Source organism: Rutilus rutilus, assembly GCF_951802725.1.
Source record: "Rutilus rutilus genome assembly, chromosome: 23".
Lineage (NCBI taxonomy): Eukaryota > Metazoa > Chordata > Actinopteri > Cypriniformes > Leuciscidae > Rutilus > Rutilus rutilus.
This window is the reverse complement of record NC_140233.1, coordinates 11273305-11297301: the sequence shown is the minus strand read 5'-3', so window position 1 is coordinate 11297301 and position 23997 is coordinate 11273305. Positions and strand designations below refer to the sequence as shown.

Below are 23997 nucleotides of genomic sequence, written 5' to 3'. Positions count from 1 at the left end.
CATTGTATTTGATACAAAACTAAATCAAATGAAAAAAAGAGAAAGAATCATAACTGAATAGTATTTCATTGTCTCCATTGTCACATTGTAAATATATTTTTTTATATAATATTTATATACTGTAAGTAAATCTTCTGTAACTATCCGAGATTATTATTCGATAGTATATGCGTTTTCATCAATTTGTATTACTTCAACTTATTTTTAAAGAATGCTTATATTTTTTATTATTACACTTAGATTTATTATAATTAATTATATTTAAAATAATAGTATTTATTAGCTACGCTATAAGTATATATATTTGATATATTAAACCATAAGTTAAAGCCGCACAATTAATCGTAAAAAAAAAAAAAAAATCGCGATCTTGATTCCAACAACGTGTTCTTATCAACTATTCTCCTGTGTCTATCACACACACATTATCGTTATTTCTGTGTTACAAACATTTGAATGATCACGGAAATACTGGGATAAAAGTTTATAGTTCGGATATAAACAGATGTCTACGGTAGCGAGCAAAACACAGTAAAGCACATTTTCAAAGTAACAACGCTTCAAATAAAGATTGCTTCAGTTACATTGAAATAGGTGCCGATAAATGAATAAATTCATTGAATCATTCATTCTATAGATTGTTCTCATTTTAGAGGCACTCCGTACACCCTGTTAAAGTCGTCACCGTTTGCCATTGACAGAGTGAAAGTGCGAAAACTTTCATTTGCATATTAATATAATTTGTGGTATTATATTTATTATTATTATTATTATTGAAGTGATCTGAGTTGTAGATCTTTGTGGATGCAATTTTTCATAGAGGACTGGAGTATGAAAACTTGCATATGCAGCAAATTATTATTATTATACTATAAAAGTAGTTCTAGATCTTTGTGAATGCAAGTGTGAACCTCAAGTGTGAAAACTTTCATTTGCATCGCATAGCAAGTTTAGTTCCTTCATAATAGGTCATGAGACCATTAGGGGGGTTTAGGTGTTAATTTCACATTTACTATGTGTCTAAAAATGTTCCAGACGATATTTACGATAAAAGCTTGTCAAAAAAAGATTTGTGTTGCTACTCTGGAGGATGCTTTCTAAAGTCTATTCAAAAGTGGTGCATTGAATTGATAAGATAGTGCAGCTAATTACAGTTTGATAAAGTAAAAAAATTCAATATAAAATGATTACTTGAAATATCAGATTATCGAGGCGTGTTTGCATGTAGGTGGACATTTGTGTGATGGGGTTCACCTTTCTCAGTGTTAGCAGAAGTAGATGATGGAGGTCAGTCTGAAGGATGTTCAGGGCAGGAGCGGTTGATCTCAAACCAGGAGTCTATACAGCTAATGAAAAATATGATACAAATGTCAGTTTAGGCTCAATATTAATGCAATCTATGTCAGAAAAACAACATTTCCAGTAGCATATTGCTTTTAAATTATTCTACGCAAGTCCTAAGCAGGCACAATGAGTTTCAAGCTTCAAATAATTTTTCCGTCCTCACTAAAAGGGCAGAAACTGCAGGAAATGACAAAATCACAGCCAATCTGAACATATTTGATGTTTAACGTACAGCGATGTGAAGCGGGATTCTGGACTGGATATAGAAACCGAGCAAGAGTCACAAATGTCTTGCCAGTCGCAGCTGGTTCGGCCAAAAGCATTAACTTAGAAGTGAAAGGATTTATTGGTTGTTGCTTTATTGCGTCTCGCCTGGTTAGGACTGAGCTTATAACTTGCTTGTGGCAAATTTGTTTGATTGCAAAACAACACCAGCCAGCCAATCGGTTCACTTTTCAAGGTGTCTGCGGTTTCAGACATATGTGTGAGTGTGCTATTCAATAGCCAGTACCTCCTGCTGAGACACCGTATACAGACATCAAACGTCAATCATATAGTTACATAATCACATAATTATATATAGGATATGACAAGGTTTGTGTTCGTGTTCAGCAAAAAAAAAAAAAAGAAAGTAGATTGTTAATTCTCATTCATTTGACGGGCTAAAAGCTAACATTTCCTGTCATGTTTAAAGAGGACCTATGATGCCCTTTTACAAAGTCTTGATTTCTTCTTTTCGGGGGGCTGCTAGAATAGGTTTTCATGCTTGAATGTTATTTATTTTCACATATTTTACATGGTTGCAGCTCCTCTCTTCCCAGTCTGTCAGTAACACAGTGTGTTCGACTTCGGCTGGATGCAACCGATCGCAGAGAGATGCCGCTTGCAGTCGGGGAGGAGCTGAAAACAGAGACGTGAAGTCGGACACTTTCTGCTTCCTGCAGTGACGCTTGTGAGGTGTTTGCCTACTTTATCACAGATGAGGTGAATTAAATGCAGTATTTGTCATATACACAGTTTTCATTCAATACTTTATGCCTTGCTTAATACAGCATCTGTTTGTACAAGAATAAAGTTCAACATAAGCCTATTCAATTGCAATGCCATTGAAGTGGGGTCTGGTTTTTTAAATCAGTTTTCTTTAGATAAACATGACATTATAACATCGTGACTACATGAAAAGAGCTTTTACTGTTATAAAAACACTTATTTGTGAGCATTAGCGGAACTTAAGGTGTCAGAATAAACACGAAACGCATGCGATCGTAGTCATGCACTTGATCCGGCCAATCGTGAAGAGAAGTTCTCGCTCTGGAGAAGCTGCGCAGAATGAACAAGCCGTCTGCTCTCGAATCGCTCTCGCGGTATTTTGACGCCATACGTCGGCGCTGTCTCAAGCCAGACAGATTTCTAACCAGCATGCACTGCTTGAAGTCAAGACGCCTGTCGGTCTGTGCGGCGCTGCATGAAGTTTAGATCCTGTCTTTCTGAAGCTCCTCCTCATGAAAAGTGCAATGTGCTCTGATTGGTCGGCTGGACCAGTGTGCCGTGATAGGTCGACCGTTTTGAGTGTGTTTTGGAAATGCCACACCTCTTACCATAACCACGAGTTTCAAACCACTACTAACTTACTCAACCAGGCCCTTTTTCTTTGCGTGTGCCTTGGCCGGGAATGATTTAAATGAGGAATATTGTGACATGAACGTTCCCAGAAGAAAACTCGAGACTACATTCGAGGCGTTTCAGGGAGTTCAAAAACAGTGCGCACTGATATAGAGAATAACTCCCTTTGGAGTGACTTTGTGAGACATTTTCCATGCTCAAACAGCAACGTTACACACTAAAAAGCATAATATGTCCTCTTTAAGATTAGACCAACATAGGTTCGACACAAGGAGGTTTGTCATGATCACAAACATTTTATTGGTAGTTAGTTGTGTTGATTGTTCAATATGCAGTGGTGGCAATGATGATTTAGAGGTATAGTAGAAAGAAATGTTTTGTTGCTCACCTTTTGTGATAGATACAGAGGCACGGCAGTCTAGCGATGGTGTCTCCTTGCTGTAGCTCCTCGAGACATATTACACATTCTCCTGCGTCTCTTGACAACACGTCATCTATAACATACACAAGCATTTCATTCTAAATATAAATAGTATGCACAATCCTTAAGGAGCTTTTTGCGGCACATTTGCAGCACCAACATGTCACAACTGTTTTCTGAATGGGACGTTTGGCACTGCAGATTCATGAAATCATTCAAAACGTCTTGTTTGCCAGCAGGGGGCAGCGGAGAGTAAAGACGCATGAAATGCAGCGTACAGTGTTCCTCTACTTTCTCACTCGCGGTAGATGACGGCTGGTTAAGTGAGGTGGGCTGGCAGTTAGCATAACTAGTAGTTAAAGACAGTTACTCATGCTTCTGCAGTGTATGTTTGTGGTGGAGATGGCGACGAGGTGTGAACTCATTTTCTGCTAATAGCTCAAGGGCAACAACCAACACGATTTGACTTGCATGCCCGTACCGGCCTAATGACTCACACAAACAAACACGTACGCCGTTATCAGCCTGTTTTAGTTTCCAGTAAAAGTCTTCTTCGCAGGAAATGCGCCTGAAAATGAAACGGGCCACTTCCTTTCCCGTAACGTGCGCAGCTTCCCCTGGAAACACCTGTGTTGGAGTGTGTTTCTGTGTGTGTAAAGGTGAAGAGTGTGGTAAATACCGACAGAAGGTTAGAGAATCGTGACAGGATAATGGAGTCTGAGTGAATGCAGGATGTTGATTGAGGGTTAACCCACTTTCCCAGAATGCTTTAGGATGAATCTCATACCACAGAGGTACAATACCACCTGAAAGATGTGACACAAATTGGTTTGTGCCGTTTCCTCTTGAATGGTTTATGGGTATAACGAGTTTTGTATTCAGGTTTTCCATTTCAGTTTAGTTATTTGTATAGTCATCTATTAATACTTAATAACATATGCAATAACGAATCAACTAGTATGGCCGATCACCTGCATTGCTGAAAAAGCAATGGTGAAGAAGGGAGGATGGAGATCCATTGTTTTGTGTGCAGGGAGCAGGCAGACGGGACAAAAGATTGATTGCAGTTTAGAGAGGATGTGATGGAGGGTGAGGGAACGACACGGGGTGGAAAGCAAGGAGAGGTGAGCTGGGAAAAACAGGAGATGATGGCGGGAATGAATAGAGAACAGACAGCAGATGTATGCTCCAAATACAAATCAGCTGAGCTGAATCGATGGAGAACGGGACAATGCTACGTTTCTTCAAAGTTAGGCTGAGATTAAACTTATTTGAAGTATAATTATAAGTATATATAACATTATTGTTGAAAAAAAATTACAATGTAAAATATCTGTTGTCTATTTTAACAAATTTTCAGCATCATTACTCCTTCAGAAATCATTCTAATATGCTGATTTGCAGCTCAAGAAACACATTATTATCAATGTTGAAAGAAGTTTTGGTGGTTAATATTTTTGTGGAAAACATGATAAAAAAAATTCTGGATTCTTTGATGAACAGAACAGGTTTTTATTAGATATAGAAATATTTAGTAAAATTATAAATGTCTTTTCTGTCACTTTTATGCCGTTTAATGCATCCTTCTTTAAAAAAACTAAAACTAAACCTTTGAATAGTAGTGTATATACTGTTAGTTAGGGGTGTGACGAGACGCTTACTCCACGAGACGAGACAAGACACGAGATTGGGTTCACGAGAACGAGACAAGACGAGATTTTTACACTATTTTTAAGAAATCCTCAATGATGAAATATATGAATGGAAAATAGTCTTTTATTCAACTGAAAATCACAAAATGCAAAACAATTTAGGTTCATTTTGAAATCAACTTGTAATGAATGTTATTTTACTTCTATTTTAATGAATTCTATGCAGTAAAGGACATGCAAACACTGCAAAATGTTTTGCTATAAACTCTACTGTCTGGCTTCTCCCCTGTACGATTTCACATGAGAAATCTAACTCCTTTCCACAAATCGAACATAAAGAAAAATAAAACAGTATAAATAAAATAAATATAAATAACTGAAATAACACTTTAAATGCAAACAGTAAGTGTATCCATAATCAAAGTACTGCTCTCTCAAAACTACAAGTTCAAACAGAAACAATTTTTTTTCAAGCATGAAAAAGAGATAAAATTAACTACACAGAACAGACTAAGATTATGGTCATGTTCTTTTTCAAGAATATAAGCATGTCGACGATTTCTGGCAGCATTTGAGACCTTTGGGCAGTAGCTAACTAGGGCTGCACGATATGAGGAAAAGCTGCGATGTGCGATAACATTGTTTAATAACATTGTTTAAAGGAGTCATAATGTAGAAATTTCACTTTTCCACGAGAATCAATGTATGTTATGATTGCATAATGATTATACACTGGCCGGGAAGCCGATATTTAAAAGTGAAGCGTTTGTTTACCTCGGGGTTTGTAAAATAGGCCACGTGCACGCGCACGAAAAAACGAGATTTTGATTTCTTCCCCTTCTTGACGTCAAGACGGGGGAGGATATACCAAATATGGACACCGCAAACCTATGCCGCGGCAAGCCCGCCCCTCTCCCCCTCAGATTCAGTTTAGTTGACTCGAGAAAGATGGAGAAATCGAGTGCACACCTGAGATGCTCTGTGGGTGACTGCCACAAACAACATGCAAATGTGTTTTATCTACCAAAAACGGACGAAACTATCAGGGAACAGTGGATGAAATTCATTTTTAATGACGCTGTCCCAACAACTCTTTCAAGTGGCGTATCGTTAGGTGTGTGTGCTAAACATTTTACACCGGAATCTTTTACAAATTTGGGGCAGTATCAGGCGAACTTGGCCTCGAAGCTCCGTTTGGGAAAAGGTGCCATCCCAACCATCAGGGACTTGCCAGAAATTGAAAAGGTAAGACTGTGTTTTTATTGCTCTACTGTGGTTAACAAATAGCAGCTAACAGCTAATGCGGCTATTGTATGTAACGTTACCTTCGAGGTAAACACGGGGAATGGACTCTACGAATGCTAGCCACATCTTTCCACTTTGTTTTACACTAGCAGCTACAGTAGTGACGGTACAGGAGTCCATGCTCAGTGGCTAAAACTGTTTAAATGCAAGTATGAAAACAATATACCACTAAACATTATTAGCCAAACTCATGCAAAACATGCAGTTTGAAAATAGCTTTCAGTTAGTGGGGCTTCTGTAAGAATGTATATGGCAATGGTGTATTTTTTCACAGGTGATTACAATTTCACTAACAATAAGTACCGTCACATTTATTGAGCTATTGCAGTATTTTGTCTATGTTTTTGTACCGCTTGGAAGTAGTCAAATACATTCCTGCAACCAATAAACGCGCCCCTCATTTGCATTATTATAATGACCGTCCACGACAGCCAAAACATCGCATCAGATCTCGCGAGACAATAATGCCTTTAGAAATAAGGGTCTGAGGGGCTCTGTGTTGATTTTTTTTCCACTTTTCTTTTTTAGAAGTGCCTAAAATACTATAATAGAGCATTTGGGTATCCAAGGTAACACAACATTATGACTCCTTTAATATTGCGATGTCGATATGACTTGTGATATGTGAATGTTAGCTATACTGTTCCCATGTCTTGGTGCTTTAATAGGTTCTTTGCGCGATAGGTCAAATGTTTATTACCTGCCTGGTTCAGATTACACTATTTTAGCGCGATTTTGGCACGATCCGTTTCGTGGAGATTCGTAAAGGACAACGGGCGTCGGGACGCAAGATTCGATCGTTTCATTTCGAATAGTGTGTCATAGTGGGCGACAACAACCTACGCGTCTGCGATGCTCCAGGACATCATGACAGAAAGACTAGCATGTTTAACTTTAACGGTCCTCCACGACGGGTTGAGTGTGAGCGAGAGTGAGTGTGCGTGAGTGAGTGAGAGTGCGAGCAACAGTGAGAGTGCGAGCAACAGTAAGTGTGCGTGTGTGCGCCCGCCAGTGAGCGTGTGTGTGTGTGTGTGTGTGTGTTCGCGCGCGAGTGAGTGAGCGAGGGACAGTGAGTGTGTGTGTGTGTGCGCGGAGTGTGTGTGTGATTGGCCCAGCACACAAATTATTTAAAAGTGGCAGGGGCATCTTCAATAGGCTACTAATTTCACCCTCACGCTCCATCACACTGACATCACAACAACTCACGAGACAAAGTTTTACCTCGACGAGAAATCTCGTCGCGTTTTAATCTCGCGAGATCTCGTAACACGAGATCTCGTCACACCCCTACTGTTAGTATATTATAGTAATAAGTTTTCAAATAATCCAATAATTATAATGTATCCCATAATTAAAATATGTATACTTTGAATAATTAAATGTCTCACTTAGACTTTTGACAAAAAATAATACTAATAAAAAATGAGTATACGTATAATACTAATAAAAATAAAGATACAACTATTCAGTAATAAGTATTAATGTTGACATTACTTTTTGTGTGCTCTTATTTAAGATATATGTATTCATTAATATTTTTTAAACTCATTCGAATAGATCTTTTATCTAATTCAATATTAATTACAGTTACTTTTTAATTACAGTAACAGATATTTTTTGCACATACAAATGTTTCTAGAAATCAAAATATGTCAGGTAGATGTGTAATAGTCTGTGAGTTATAAAGGAACAAAAAAGGGGGAAAAAAAAGCAATTATTCTAGCTCCTCAAAAATCCTCAAGCGCTTGCACAATTTTCCAGACGCTGGTCTCGGCAAACCAAACACACACACACACACACACACACATACACATCCCTGGACGACAGCAGGACACACACCCTCCTGCACTTGAGCTTGTTATCCTCTTAGGGCCGATGACTTCAGCAGCTCAGAGGAGCTGCACTAGTTTACAGGAATGGACAGGTGTGTGTGAGAGAGATCAGTCGTTAGGCCTTTTAGTTCAAGTTGTTGGTAATCATGTTCCCCATTCTTTCCGCCGGATAGCAGTCGATTTGTGTCTAGGCTTTTCGGTTCGGTCCGTGAAATGGTAACGCTATTACTTTGAAAGCAGTTTTGTGAGTGAGAGTGTGTGTTTTACACTCTGAAGGGCCCATGTGAGCTGACCAGTGTGTCTTTTCCGAGCCAGGACTATGCATGATGATATTTTAATACCTGCTGTTAAATTTAGCTCTCAGATGGGGAGGGGGACGAGAGAGAGTTTTTCAGAGGACAGAATAACATTTCTGCTACACAATTTGTTTTCTTCATGGTCTATCTATCTATCTATCTATCTATCTATCTATCTATCTATCTATCTATCTATCTATCTATCTATCTATCTATCTCTATCTATCTATCTATCTATTTATATCTCTCTATCTATCTATCTATCTATCTATCTATTTATATCTCTCTGTCTATCTATCTATCTATCTATCTATTTATATCTCTCTGTCTATCTATCTATCTGTCTGTCTATCTGTCTGTCTGTCTGTCTGTCTGTCTGTCTGTCTGCCTATCTATCTATCTATCTATATCTCTCTATCTATCTATCTATCTATCTATTTATATCTCTCTGTCTGTCTATCTATCTATCTATCTATTTATATATCTCTATCTATCTCTCTATCTATCTATCTGTCTATCTATCTATCTATCTATCTATCTATCTATCTATCTATCTATCTATCTATATCTCTCTGTCTATCTATCTATTTATATATCTCTGTCTATCTATCTATCTATCTATCTATTTATATCTCTCTGTCTATCTATCTATCTATCTATCTATCTGTCTGTCTGTCTGTCTATCTATCTATTTATATCTCTCTATCTATCTCTCTCTCTATCTATCTGTCTATATCTCTCTGTCTATCTATCTATCTATCTATCTATCTATCTATCTATCTATCTATTTATATCTATCTGTCTATCTATCTATCTATCTATCTATTTATATCTCTCTGTCTATCTATCTATCTATCTCTCTGTCTATCTATCAATCTATCTATCTATCTATCTATCTATCTATCTATATGTCTGTCTATTTATATCTGTCTGTCTGTCTATCTGTCTGTCTGCCTATCTGTCTGTCTATCTATCTATCTATCTATCTATCTATCTATCTATCTATCTATCTATCTATCTATCTGTCTGTCTGTCTGTCTGTCTGTCTGTCTGTCTGTCTGTCTGTCTATCTATCTATCTATATCTGTCTGTCTGTCTGTCTGTCTGTCTACAGTATGTATATCTGTCTGTCTATCTATCTATGTATATCTGTCTGTCTATCTGTCTGTCTGCCTATCTGTCTGTCTATCTATCTATCTATCTATCTGTCTATCTGTCTGTCTGTCTGTCTGTCTGTCTATCTATATCTGTCTGTCTGTCTGTCTGTCTACAGTATGTATATCTGTCTGTCTATCTATCTATGTATATCTGTCTGTCTGTCTATCTACCTATCTATCTATTTATCAATCTATCTGTCTGTCAAAATTCCTCCATCACATACAATTTGGCCTAACATGCCATTTAAATTGTGTTTTTTTTTCTTTTTCATTTTCATAAAAAAATGTATAATTATGATTTGATTTTCAAAATGACTTGCAGTTCAGCGAGTTGTTCACTTCAAACACGTTAACACTTCTAACAATTCAGTGATTGAGCGAATTCAAAGAGTAAGCTTTTAACTCAGATTTGTATAGTTATAATCTATCCCACAATCTAATTTAAACAATACTGAAATGTCTCACTTAGAGTTTTGCTTTAAACACATTATTCCTGACTTTAATACTAAAAAAGTAACTATATAATAACAAAAAAATAAATAAAGCATTATCACATAACGGATAAAACTATTCAGTGAGAATCATTCAACATCACACAGTGAATCAGTCCAAAAAATGATTGAGCACTTATTTTGTGACTGCAAGCTCAGAAAAACTCTGAAAATCATGCTGAACATCAAAAAAGTATTTTGCCATTTCCTTGTACAGGAAATACCCTCAACTCTAATACCATCTCATCTAAAGGTAAAACATGTATTAGTTCAGGGTTAGTCCAATGTTACATCTAGCATTAGTCAGGGTTATTTCCCAGCCTGGATCAATACAAACTGGGGTGGATTAGAGTTCATAGAGAAATGAAGGGCTGGCAGGCACAAACCGTAGCGTCAAAAGGCGAGCAAAGTGTACATACTGCATTCATAGAGAGCGGGTTTTACAGTGAGCAGATCTGCTGACGTGTGACTGTCACTGGCTGCAGTTGACAATGGGACAGAGTGCATTGTGGGAAATAAGATTAGCTGCAGTGTGTTCTAGAGTGTTAATGTCACTAACTTGAACATGGTGGGGTCAGAAAGTGACAAAATAATAAAACAAGGTATTAAACAGAAGAAAAACAAATTAACAGAGTTCTTTCTGTTTACACATGGTTATTATTGTTAGCTAAAACTAAAACCATAAAAAATGTATCATTACTTCAAATAAAATAGGCTGAAATAAAAATAAATAAATAAAAAATATAAAAAAGTAAACTTATTTTATTTTAAATTAATGTATCATTTTCATTTCATTTAGGCTACGTTGTACAAAAAGAACAAAAACTAAATAGACAAAAAATATTATCTAAATATAGACAAAAATAATAATAAACTTTGGCGCTCAAACAAACAGGACCGAGAGCGTTTGAAAGCAGCGTCTACCAGCGGTTACCGAATATACTCGGTACTATAGGTAGCCTATACTGCGGAAATGCTGGTACCGTCAACTTCTTTTAGTACCGACTGAAACCGGTACCGTTACGTTTGACAACCCTAATAACCTGAATTAATTTACTTTTAAAGGTACATGTAAGTTCAAAACCTTTTTTCTCAATTAATTACTGACAAAATGCCTAACCAAAAGGAATTAAATTTCTATATTAAAAACATACAAAAGTTTTTTTGTGAAGAAAGATGATCAGATGCATCACTGCTGGTCACCTTTAGCTCAAGCTGAGCTGGACAGCTGTCCCTCAGTCGGACGTCCATCCAACCCAACACAGCTGTTACAAGCAGAGACCAATGTCATCGGGTCACTAGAGCTGTGTCATGTGTGCCACCTTCCTGCAAAGCTGCACTTGACAGACTGATCCAAAAGCTCACAGAATCAGTGTGAGCTAGTGTTGCTTGTCAATGTATCGCTAGAAATGATAGAATTCTTTAAAAACGAATTTAGATAAAAAATAAGATAAAAAATAATACAAAATATTTTTATTTTAAGACTAAGATAATAGAAAATTAAATTAAATACAATTGATTAAAAAAAATTGCAATTATTTTTTATATGAAAATAACATTAAAATAATAAAATAAAAAATCGAAATGATTTTTATATAAGACAAAAGGTTTAGATTTAGATAAGACAAGATACAAAAGTATAGAATTGATTTGTTAAATAAGATAGTAAAAATAAAAAAATAAATAAGATTATATATATATATATATATATATATATATATATATATATATACACACACACACATTTAATATTACATATTATATTTTACAAGTCAGCCCATTTAAACTTAAGACTTTAAATTAATTAACCAAAACATAAAAGATAAAAATGTAATCAAAGTTGACCTCATTCCTAATTAAAAAATTTCTGGTTTAATTGAACATTATTCTAAATAAGAAAATTGTTCATATAATTTATATAAAAAAATGTTTTCTCTGTTTCTGAAACAAGCTTTTATCTGATGTAACCATGGGAAAAATAATATTAATATTTAATAATATAGCCTAACATTTAACTTTTGCATGATTGATGAATTTGCATTCATCGATTCAATGAAAACCCAATGAGAAAAAACAAACAAATATCATTCGGTTTTACTCGGATATCCATCATATTACAGAACTTAAATGTGATGCAAATTAAGATAATATGAGCAGTAACATCAAACATGGCTGGAATAAAAATCAATAGAGGAATATTTTTAAAAATTACTGTAATTTGACAGCCTACAGATTATTTGAAACTGCAAATGAGAGTGATAAAAAAAAAAAAAAGCAAAGCGAGGAAAAATGGATGACAAATGTCATATACAGTGGCAACCTTGGTTTCCCACGGCAAAACAGAAAAAGAGAGAGAGACCGACCGAGGGGTCCATCCACGGTTCACAGACTCTTTTCAGCCCCAGAATGGAATCAAACAAGAATGAAATGGAGAACGAAAGGATAAACTGATACAACGACACACAAAAAGGAGGAGAGTAGTGGAGTAGATAGTTATCGAGAATAGAGCAGTAAAATGTGCAGGAATAACAGGAGGGCGTGTCTTACCGTTGTAGGAGAGGCGGGGCTTGCTCAGACACATGATGAAGTGAACCTCCATCTCATTGGATGCCACTGATTTGGAGCAGACAGGACACTTAAATCCTGGAGAGGAAAGAGGAAACGCCATCGTCAGAGCTCTTGAACCGTCAAGAATCGGCTGTGACAGTGATGCAGCAGTCTGATGACTGCCAATGCCATAATCCTGCGCAACACGTTGTGTTCCTATCGGCCTGCTGCAAACGCATTAGCTCACTTTGTTGACACAAAGCTTTTTTAACTTAAACTTACACTTTACAAACACATACATCAATGTCACTTGTTCACCAATGTCATTATGACATCGGCGGCTACAAAAGGCTCATGTTAGGCTGGTATCGGCAAACAAACATTCAGTTTCCTTAGCCTGGGATTAGTTCCACATACCTTACCTGCATCCTAAGAGTTTTAGACCAGCATATATGAGAGCAGTGCCATCATATACCACTGTTCAAAGGTTTGTGGGTTGGTAATTGCATTTTTTTTTTTTTTTTGATAAAGACCCTTATGCTCACCAAGGATGCATTTATTTAAAAAAACAAAAAACAAAAAAAAACATTAAACCTGTAAAATTATGAAATAATAATTACAATTTAAAATTGTATTTTATATATTTTCAAATGTAATGTTTCAGCATCATTACTCAAGTCTTCAGTTTCACACGATCCCCTTAGAAATCATTGATTTGCTGCTTAAGAAACTTTTCTTATTATAATCAATGTTGAAACCAGTTGTGCTGCTTAATATTTTTGTGAAAACCATTTTTTTTCTCTCATAAGTAGAAAATTCAAAAACAGCATTTGTTTGAAATAGATTTTTTGTAACATTAAACATGTGTTTACTGTTAACTTCAATTTAATGCATCCTTGCTGAATAAAAGCATTAATTTCTTTTTTAAAAACTATGAATGGTAGTGCACATTAAAAATAAAATGCTAAGAAATTGAGGCTTTACAACATACTGTAATAATCTACAGTGTTTTTTTAACAGTGTTATTTAATATATATATTAACTTTATCTGAGCATTACATGATGGAAGGTCATCTAAATTAATATATATATATATTTATTATATATTTATATATAATATATTTAACAGCAACCAATGGCTATAAATTAATAAATATCGGCTGATATGATACAGATATTTATATTATATTTAAAAATATTTACATTTGTCTTCAAATAAATGTTTGCTATTGCAATGTTCATACAATTTAGAGTAATATAATATGCTTTAATAGTATAAAATAATCCAGAAAACAGCAGCAAAAAGCATGGATCATTTTTGTAGGCACATTTTGTAGACCTCTATACAGATCAACAGTAAAAATGGTCACGAAATGTAACTATTTAGACATAGTCGGAAGCCCTGACTAGTCCATTACCATTATGCGATAAAGCGCAACACTAGCATCAAATCAACAACCAAAGGGAGCATCGGCTAACATCCTGTCCCTCTGACATCAACCGAACGCCCAGAGGGGAAGATAGAAAGAGAGAGCCATTCACACATTGAATCTCATCCCACTGAGCCGGGCTGTGTCCTTCATAAACACAGACGCAGCGGCAGGTCATTGAGGCTCTGTTTGGCACCGTACATCCCATCGTGATGCCCAAAGTCTTTGTTTTGAACAGACAGCAAAGCCTACGGGCCTTTTCGCAAGATTCGTGTCAACGTTTCCCAATGCACTGAACTCTAGGGTGAGAAGTGGCAAGCAAAAGGTGTTGTTCCTTACCAGACTTTGATGAATGAATTCACGTTCACCAACTATTTGAAAACTTGCCACGTCAGCGTGGCTTATAAAAAGCAGGCTGGTGAGTTTGGGGGCTTTTATTGGAGAAGGTGCAGGTGTGGTTTTGAAACTGTACTGTACATGAGGGCCTGACCTTGCAGAAAAGGCTCAAAACTGTACAACTCCCTGGTGGATACTACAAGTTGCTTGCGGTATTCTCGAGTTTCGGAAAGAGGACTGAAGAGGAGGCCGTTTCATAATTGCCTGGAGGGTGGATTTTTAGAAGTTGTAAACATAAGGGACAAAACCTGATTGGATTTCCGCCGAGAGAATCTCTCTTTGTTCAAGACGTGGAGCCTCGGTTTGAGAGGGGCATTGTAATTCTAAATCTAATTAATGGAAATTTCACACCATTTCAGTGCTTATGTTGATAATTATTTAGGGTGAAGACAGGTCGTTTGCCCTGTGGGAGCAGCCTAAAACTTAAGCAGGATAAGATCTCTGGTTAACTTCAGAATTCTGCTGATATTTCTGTTTTAAATGAGGTAGAAAAAAGCAATAGCATTACAGAAAAATAGTTCATTCGGTCTTTAAATATTCAAGCCTGTTTTGATGAAAAGACTTGGTCTTGGAAAAACAGTCTTGGGATCATCAGTAGGAATGTACTGAAAAGCACAACTCAATAAGTAATGCTTTGCATTATATGCCAAGCATGTTTATGAAGATATGGAGTGACATAATAGTATGATTTCCAGTTTTGGTGCAAATGTTCTTATTGTGAAGAAAAAAACTGTCAAGAAAATGTATTTTAAAAATATAAATATAAATAAATGTACATTACCATACAAAAGTTAAGTTTGAAATTCAAGAAATATCATCAAGGAAGCATTAAATTTATCAAAAGTGAGAGTAAAGACATTTATAATGTTACAAATAATTTCTATTTTAAATAAATGCTGTTCATTTGCACTTTATGTTCATCAAAAATCCTGAACAAATTGATCATATATTAAAGGACAACTGTTTTCAACATTGTTAATAATAATCTTTTGAACATGAGACTTTGAAAAATCTTACAGACCCCAAACTTTTGACCGGTAGTGTACATATGTAAATAAAAAAAAAATGCTAAAATTGTGGTAGGGCCAGTGAAAATGTTGCCAGGTCAAGCAAAAATTGGATTTTCTATCCTGATGGGGAAAGTTTCTTCAAAAGGGTCTACTCTTGTGTTGGAAGAAAAAACAGCAAATGAGTTTGGAACAACATAAGGGTGAGTAAGAGATGAAAAAAAAAAAAAATCATTTTGGGTGAACTTCAGTAAAAGAAAGCAGGTGCAGACAGTCTAATGAACAAAAGCCATGCCAGAAAAAAGAGTGAGAGAATAAGAATCCAACCAGAGCCAAAATGCAAAGTCAGTAAAAACACGGCACAAAGTTAATGAAGGGCTGAAGACAGTCCCATCTGTCAATATAACCCAGGTTCGATACTCTCCACACCTAACTCTAGAGCAGGGACGGTTCTAGTGGGAATGTGTAGCAAGAGACCATTTCCTAAGTGGTGCCACTTTGTAAATTGGCACCACTATATTACTATATACAGTATAATAAGTCAAAAGTACCCTACCAGTACTGGTACCAAGTCAATATAAACACTTTATAAATTATATAATATACCAGTCTTTCGGCAGTATAGTTCAAATTGGTATACGTTTAGGATACTGTTTGACTGTCATTATATCATTATTATAAACAAGTATTACTTTTAACAAGATAAAAAACTATGAATTTTTCTTCTGGCCTGGTCAGATCACAGCAAAAGCTAATACTAGCTAATACTAATACTATAATAAGAATTTTGTGTGTCTGAGAGGCGGCTTTCTGTGTGCGCGCACAGCTATCACAGCACGCAAGTACCGAATTAAGTTACTTTCACGGCATCTTGCGCTTAAATGGCTTAAAATCACTTGAATGTTTAAACTGATAAGACTTAAAAACACGGGGAAATGATAAACTTACTTGAAGCAATACTGGCCTGATCTTTCAGACAGGTGATTATAGTTTTAGGGGCGTTGAGACGACAGACAGAGGGGCTAAAGCCCCCTAAAAACGGTCTAGAACCGCCCCTGCTCTAGAGTGCGTCTTCACTTTAGCGCACACCCCAACCTCTAAATCCCACCCCAGGAACCCATGATGATGCCTGACCCAGTTTTCCCTAGGCTGCTATTTTCAGGCATTCCTTGGGGACAGATGGAGAGAGAGAGAGAGTGAGAGAGAGAGAGAGAGCGATGGAAAGAAGACTGAAGTGGAAAACGGAGGTGTGGAAATCTCAGACAGGGATGTCCCATCTCCTATGAGGTGTGATTCACTGAAACAAAGCTACAAAAGGGGGGCGACGAGGTTCCATCTGTCAACACAGAGAACTCGAGTCGCACATGCGAGAGAGGCCAACTGTCTCTACTACCACAAATATCGCATAGAGCCGAAAATATCAACAGCAGCTCACCGCAGCAACAAACAGACCAGACGTCTTTCATGCCAAACCGGCCATAATGAAAATGAGCTTATGAGATCAAGTCATTAGACTTATTAAACTTATTTGTGAATTACCTCAGCTGACCTCGTCCAAGTGGATTGTTGGTTCACCTCCAAGAGCAACAAAGGTTTTGCTTTTCATGTCAAAAATCTTTAAGTATAATCTCATCTTCATGTCATTCCGAACCCGAATGACTTTTTTTGATCTGTGGAACACGAAATGAGGAATTCAGAATTTTGTCCTGATTGCTGCTTTTCATGTAATTGCAACGAATGGGGACTGGAGCTTTCAAGCTTTGAAATGGATGCAAAAGCAAGTGGTCCATTTGACTATTATTCAAGTTTTCAGAAGTAAAAAAAATTGCTTTGTGTGAGAAACAGACCAAAACTAAAGTCATTTTTCACTGACAATCTTCTTCCAGTGAGCTAACACCCTGAGACTGATTCATAGAGTCGGTATTTTGAACTCAAGAATCAAATCAGTCCAATGAGTGAATGAATCATTCAAACGGGTTTTGTGAACTGAATCTAATGTCAGTTGAATTTTTGTTTTGCCACATGCACATTTAAAGTTGCACAATGTAGAAAAACTCAGTAGGGAAGATTTTCAGTGGCACAAATTTCAGTTTGTTCCATAGCTATCGTATGACTTCAGGAGACTCAAAATATACTTTTATGGTACATTAGCATCCTGCTTAAAATTGAGAAAACGATCACTTCGAATATAAAGTTCAGAAGCTAGGCATCATGGCTTGAACCTTTGTAAATAATGTTGGGGTTCTGATGAGGGCGAGAGTTTATGTAAAAAGGCTGGAATAGAGCGATGGGCCCCTCAGTCAGTGCAATCCTAAAGGCTGCTGGGAAGACCAGCTGCTTGCTCTCACAGTGCGTGGCTTAATTAGACACTCTGTTGGTCTTAATGAGCTCTGGCTCAAGCCTGGACATTAATGGGAGACTGAGCGTTTGGAACTTTTATGTCTGTTTGTGGGTTAATTGCCACTGTTGTGTGTTTTAGTGGTCAAGGGGGACAGATAATGGTCAAAAAGACCCCAGGTAGCCAGCCCAATCGGGTCAGTTGCGGATGAGTGTCGGCTCACTCGGCCATGTTCTGGCAGCGGCTCACCAAAAGTGAGCTAGCTCTGGCCCAGTAATGGTTGCCAGATTTGGCTAAGCTTTGGATGTGCGGATTTGGCCCGATTTGCGCTGAGACACGGCACATTTAGCCACATTCGGCCCGATTACAGACCATAAGACCACAGATTTTGGGTGAGATATGGCCGTAAAGACACGGCCCAGTTTAGGTTGAGTGCTGGGGGTGGGTCTCCGTTTACAATGTGGTAAATTGTATGTAGCAGTGACCCTTAAACTTAATATCCTTTCCCTGTCAACATTGTTGTTTATCAAGTCAAGTCACCTTCATTTATATAGCGCTTTTAACAATATAAATAGTTTCAAAGCAGCTTTACAGTGATAATAGGAAATTACAGTAACAGAGATTGTTTTGGCTTTACAGCAGCTCTAGAATAAAGTTACTGTCCAGCTAAAGTTAGTTTTGATTGATTGATTCACTTTCCTTGCAAAGATCATTAGTTATTAACTTAGGGGCCGCTAACACGACACCGTTCTAACAGAAAACACTCAACACGCTCCGGCCCGCTCATCCGCACAGAACAGTGCCTGGTGGCTCGAGAACGCAAACCCTGAAATAGATTCCAAGGTGCAAGCCTTGAATTTCTTTTTGAAAAAAAGGTTATATCTGCGCAAACCTCAAAACCGCCGACGGCGTGCACATGCGCATCACGTGTTTAGTGTACAGGTATTTATTAGTGTATTTTTAATATATTTTTTCCCCACATCTCTTTTTTCTTAACTAATGAAATTTGTAATTTAATGATTAATTCAAATAATAAAACAAGCTTAAAACGGTTAAGGAAACTTAGTTCAAGACATGCGCACTAGCTGCAACATCGAGTGACGACACCAGGTGGACTTTTTGCGCTGCTTATTGCCAGAAGACCAAAAGAACGTTGTGCTAGCGTGGTGAGTAAACCTTTGATAATCTAACATATAATATCATTTCAATAAACCTTTCTGCAGATATATAATCAAAGTAATGTTTATTTATAATGAAGCGTTGAGTTGGCTGACATAGCGCTAGAATTTAGCTCCAACCCTGATTAAATAACTTATAAAGTTATTTTTATATCAAAGTTGTTCACGACACTTGCATCACCAATCAGCATCCGCTTCACCTCATAAAAACAATCCAGGCTTGAGACTCAGAGAGCATCTGCACATATCTGAAATTGAGTCATTACGCTCCGCATCTGTTAAAGTGTCCCCTGGCTCTCTTCCTCTGAGCTGACGTGTTCCTCAAGCAGAGCTGACTGCTCCGTCTCATCTCCATGCATTTTTGATGATACCTCTTGCATTTAGTTCTTGCTCCGTTTCCCACGGCCAAAGATGAAGTCAAATATGTATACAGACGCTCATGCCAAGACTCTAAACTCTGCAAACCAAAATTCCCAAGACTCAAAGACATGTTGCGCTGTACAAAATACTATTTTCTCTTCCAAATTGTAAACATGGGACCTTTTTCAGCATGTCAAGTCAAAGAAAAGCAATCAAAAGTAAACATTTACGGACTCAAAATCAAAGACAACTAAAAATCTTCTAGCGTGCTGCTTTTTTAAATAAAAAAATTCTTCAATATGTAAAATAGTACGCAATATACAATGATAAACATTTGCGATCAGTGATAAATATATTTAGTCACATGACTTCACTATGTTACATTTAATTCTACAAAGTGTCCAGTCATCTTGGAAATGCATTCAATTATATTTTTAAATAAAACAATAATAAAAACTAAAAAGTGAACTGTGATTGGTTCTTTTAGATGTCAATTAAATGTGTCACCAAGTCATATATATCATTTTATTACATTCTAGCATTATAGTACTGTGTGTAGAATTTCAGAAAATTACAGAAACCTTGAGAGTGAGTCAGTGAATTGAACTCAACAACCAAATCAGTCCAAATCATTAAATGATTCATTTGAATAATCAAATAATTTGTGAAATGGATCAAGTCAAGTCAAATTACAATTTGTATAGCGCTTTTCACAATACACATTGCTCCAAAGCAGCATTACAGAAAATCATGATGTTAATGTTCATAATATCTTAATATCTATGCCTTATTAATCAAGCAGTTGAGATATGCCATATATTATATATCGCCCTACGCAATTATAATTTATGCGCATAAAGTTGGACGTACTTATATATCCAACTTTACATAAAGAGTTGGGAGATAAAATAGTTACATTTTGTGACAAAATAAAAAATCCAAACCCAAAGTGCTACATAATGGGAAGAAATTATTTTAAAATTAATTATAAAAATTATAAAAAATTAAATAAAAAAAAACGAAGAAAAAAGATAAACTTAAACTAAAATAAAAAAGCATGTTTGTGAATGTATGTATATGTACAGTTGTAATCAATGTTATTCAACCCCTATTGCAAAACAGTTTTATAAAATGTACAGACTTTTAGCTGCTTGCAATGAATGAACAAATCAAACAATTAATTGAAATAGCTCAACACAACAAATGTTTCAAGTGGTTTCCCTAAAATGAAATGAAAATGCAACTTTTAATGACTTCTGCAGTCTCAAAATTATTCAACCCTTTCATGGCAAGCATCTTTAGTACTTAGTAGAACATCCTTTTGCTGTTATGACCTGCTGCAAACGAGATTTAAAACCAGACACCAGCTTCTGGCAGCGTTTCGGAGGAATCATAGACCATTCCTCATGAACAATGGCCTCCAGTTCAGTAATATTCTTGGGTGCTGAAACCGCCTTCTTCAAATCCCACCAGAGATTTTCTAGTCAGGTGACTGTGATGGCCACTGTAGAATCTTCCAGGACTACTTCTGCAACCAAGCCTTGGTGGAATTTGAGGTATGCTTGGGATCATTGTCCTGCTGGAAGGTCCAATGACGTCCAAGCTTCAGCTTCCTCACTGACGGCATGACGTTTTCTTGTAGGATTTCCTGATACTTGAGTGAATTCATCTTGCCTTCCACACGCTGCAGGTTTACAGTGCCAGAGGATGCAAAGCAGCCCCAGAGCATCGCCGAGCCACCACCATGCTTAACTGTAGACAGAGAGTTCTTTTCAGCATATGCTTCATTCTTCTTCCTCCGGACATACCGCTGATCCATAGGGCCGCTCCACATAACAGAATCCCAAAACTTCTGTGGCTTATTTATATGATTTTAAGAACTTTTCCTGTGCTTTTGGGTCAGTAGTGTAAATCTTAGGCCCTGTTTACACGAGAACGCTCGTGGGTGAAAACGTAAAAATATTTTATCAGATGTGCCTTTCGTTTAGACGGCAACGGCGTTTTGGGGGCTTAAAAACGCAAAAAGTGAAACCACCCTCCAGAGTGGAAATCTTAAAAACGCTCCACCGTCGCGCTTCCGTCTAAACGGTAAAAACGCAAAAGTCTGCTAGACAGTGAAGGCACCGATCAGTGCTTCACATTGCCACCTAGCCGCCTGGAGTGCATACTACATTGAATTTCACACATTTTTGCGTCACCATATGCACGCAGATTCCCCCCCATAACGCTCGTCTAAACGCAGAATAAAAAGTGATCACTTTTGCGTTTTCTCTTCAGATCGTTTCCGTGTAAACGTAGCCTTAGAGTTCTGGCATGGAAACCGCATGCGCTTAGTATACGACTTTTCTGAACCTGCCTTCTCAGAAATCTGGTTGCAGCCATTGAATGCTTCCTTTTTCGGCCCCGTCCAGGTGTAAGCACTGTACCTTTAACTTTGAACTTGCGAACTATGCTTCCAACGGTGTCTCTGGGAACATTTAGTTCCTTTGCATTTCTTTTTTGTATCTTGTTCCTTGTTTGTGAAGGGCGATGATATCTTCTCTTAACTTTTCGGACCATTCTTTTGACCATATTTGGACCAACATGCAGTCAAACGTGACACTCAACAAACCAAGCCAGTTCAGACATTTCATGTGTTTTCACATTTCATTCAATGAAATTGCTTGAGACAACACCTGTTTTGCAGATTTGTGCTGATGTGAGGGATTCTATTCAGGGGGTTGAATAATTTTGAGACTGTGGAAGTCGTTGTTGCATTTTCAGCTGAATTTGGGGAAACCACTTGAAACAATTGTTGTGTTGAGCTATTTCAATTACTATTGTTTTATATGTTTATTGCAAACAGCTGAAAGTCTGTAAATTTAGCCAAAAAACCTGTTTTGCAATGGGGGTTGAATAATTTCGATTACAACTGTACATATACATTTATAAATACATGTATGTACATGTACATTTGTTTTCATGTTTAATATTAACCCTAGTCAACTCTCAATCAAAAGTATTGATCTGTGTCTCCTAACAGGGTGGCCTGAAAGGTTCAGTGTTTCCTAAACAGTATTCAAACAAAATGGTTGATTACAATGAGGGCATTAACAGACACCAGCGATGCTTAATCAATCAGCATGACTCTCTAAAGGACTCGATGATTACATCACAGAACTGCATCGCCGAGAGAACCCAATGCGCGACTGACAAACTGTTTGAGACTATTCATACACAGCGTCTTAATAAATACACTGTGTGAGTTGCGGCCTGCTTGAATGTTACATTCAGAGTGCTCTGACATCAAGCAAATAAGAATATGTCATGATATTTCAAGCAGAAGTGATTAAAGGAACGATATCCACTTGTAAAGACAGATAGGGCTTTGTACAAGCAGGAAACACTGCATGACTCAGCAGAAAACCACACACAAAAACAGGTCAAACCATTAAAAGGTGTTAAGCGGCCTCAGGACTGACTAGAAACTGCCCAGAAGATAGTGACTTCCTGTGACCGTTCATTTGTCATAACACACTGCAGCTTAGCACGGTACACACATCCATCACTGCTTGCAGAACTTTAAAGCTCGGTTTCACTCGCCAGCCTCTTTCATTAAAAAAATATTGATCTGTAAAATATATAACTACTCTGGGGACATAGTGAACCATCTCTAACGCTGAAGTCAGAGAGACTGGTGTTTAATGTCTCGTTGCTATTAAAATTCCCCCTTTTCGGTTAAAGCTTGACAAGCAGAGCTAATTTCTCCCAGCCTGACCTTCAATTGGGTTTAGAAAAAGGGATACAGCCGACGCACATCTGCACCAATACAATGGCAGATCTCCACTGTCTGCTCTTCTTAGGTGAGGTTTATGTCGTTGTACATCTTGCAATGACTCTGACAGCAAACAGAAAGAACACTGTAAACAATTATTGTTGGTTTAACTTAAAAAAGTAAGCAACCAGGTTGCGTTAACATTTTAAGTTCATTGAAATAAAAAAAATTTAGTTAATAAAATGAAGGAGATTGGTTTAATCGACAGAAACTCAAAATATTATGTTATCTGAACCACATAAGTTGATTTGACAAAATATATATATTTTTTAAATTCCATTTAAACAGTGTTCAGTAGGCAGTGGAAGTTATCATAACAGCTACATTCATTGTGTAAACTGTAGAGCAAACAATAGAAACTATATTCAGAAATGACCTTTTATGATGTAATGTTTAAAGTGGGATTTACCAGCCTATAAGACGTCACTATAATTCTTTTTTTTTAGAGATACTATTGTGTGCCCATAGTTATTAGTGGTAAACATTATAATTGCCACATATTATATTATAAAAAGTAGATATACATAATTTGTGCAAAAAGGAACCTACCATTTATTAATAAATTAGGGATATATATCATATTTATTATCACAAATTATAGATAGACAGACAGACAAAAGATAGATAAACATGATATACAGTAGAGTACATGTATATATATATATTCATAGTATTAGCGTGATTATTCGTGATAAATCGCATCTAACATAAGTTTGTAATGTGTGTGTGTGTATATATATATATATTTACATACATACACATTCATACACACTCACGTGTATATATGTATACACACACACATACAC

General features: G+C 36.8%; 1 protein-coding gene across 1 annotated transcript in view; it reads right to left on the bottom strand.

The window, feature by feature from the left end:
• The window catches only part of znrf1 (zinc and ring finger 1), a 40105-nt gene that overhangs the window by 3412 nt on the left and 12696 nt on the right, over nucleotides 1-23997 (bottom strand). The window contains exons 2-4 of the mRNA XM_084396964.1: nucleotides 12669-12764; nucleotides 3356-3461; nucleotides 1255-1346 (exon numbers count right to left, since the gene is read on the bottom strand). Coding sequence (XP_084253090.1) covers nucleotides 1289-1346; nucleotides 3356-3461; nucleotides 12669-12764 — 260 coding nt within the window. The 3' untranslated portion in view covers nucleotides 1255-1288. The remainder of the gene's footprint in view (nucleotides 1-1254; nucleotides 1347-3355; nucleotides 3462-12668; nucleotides 12765-23997) is intronic.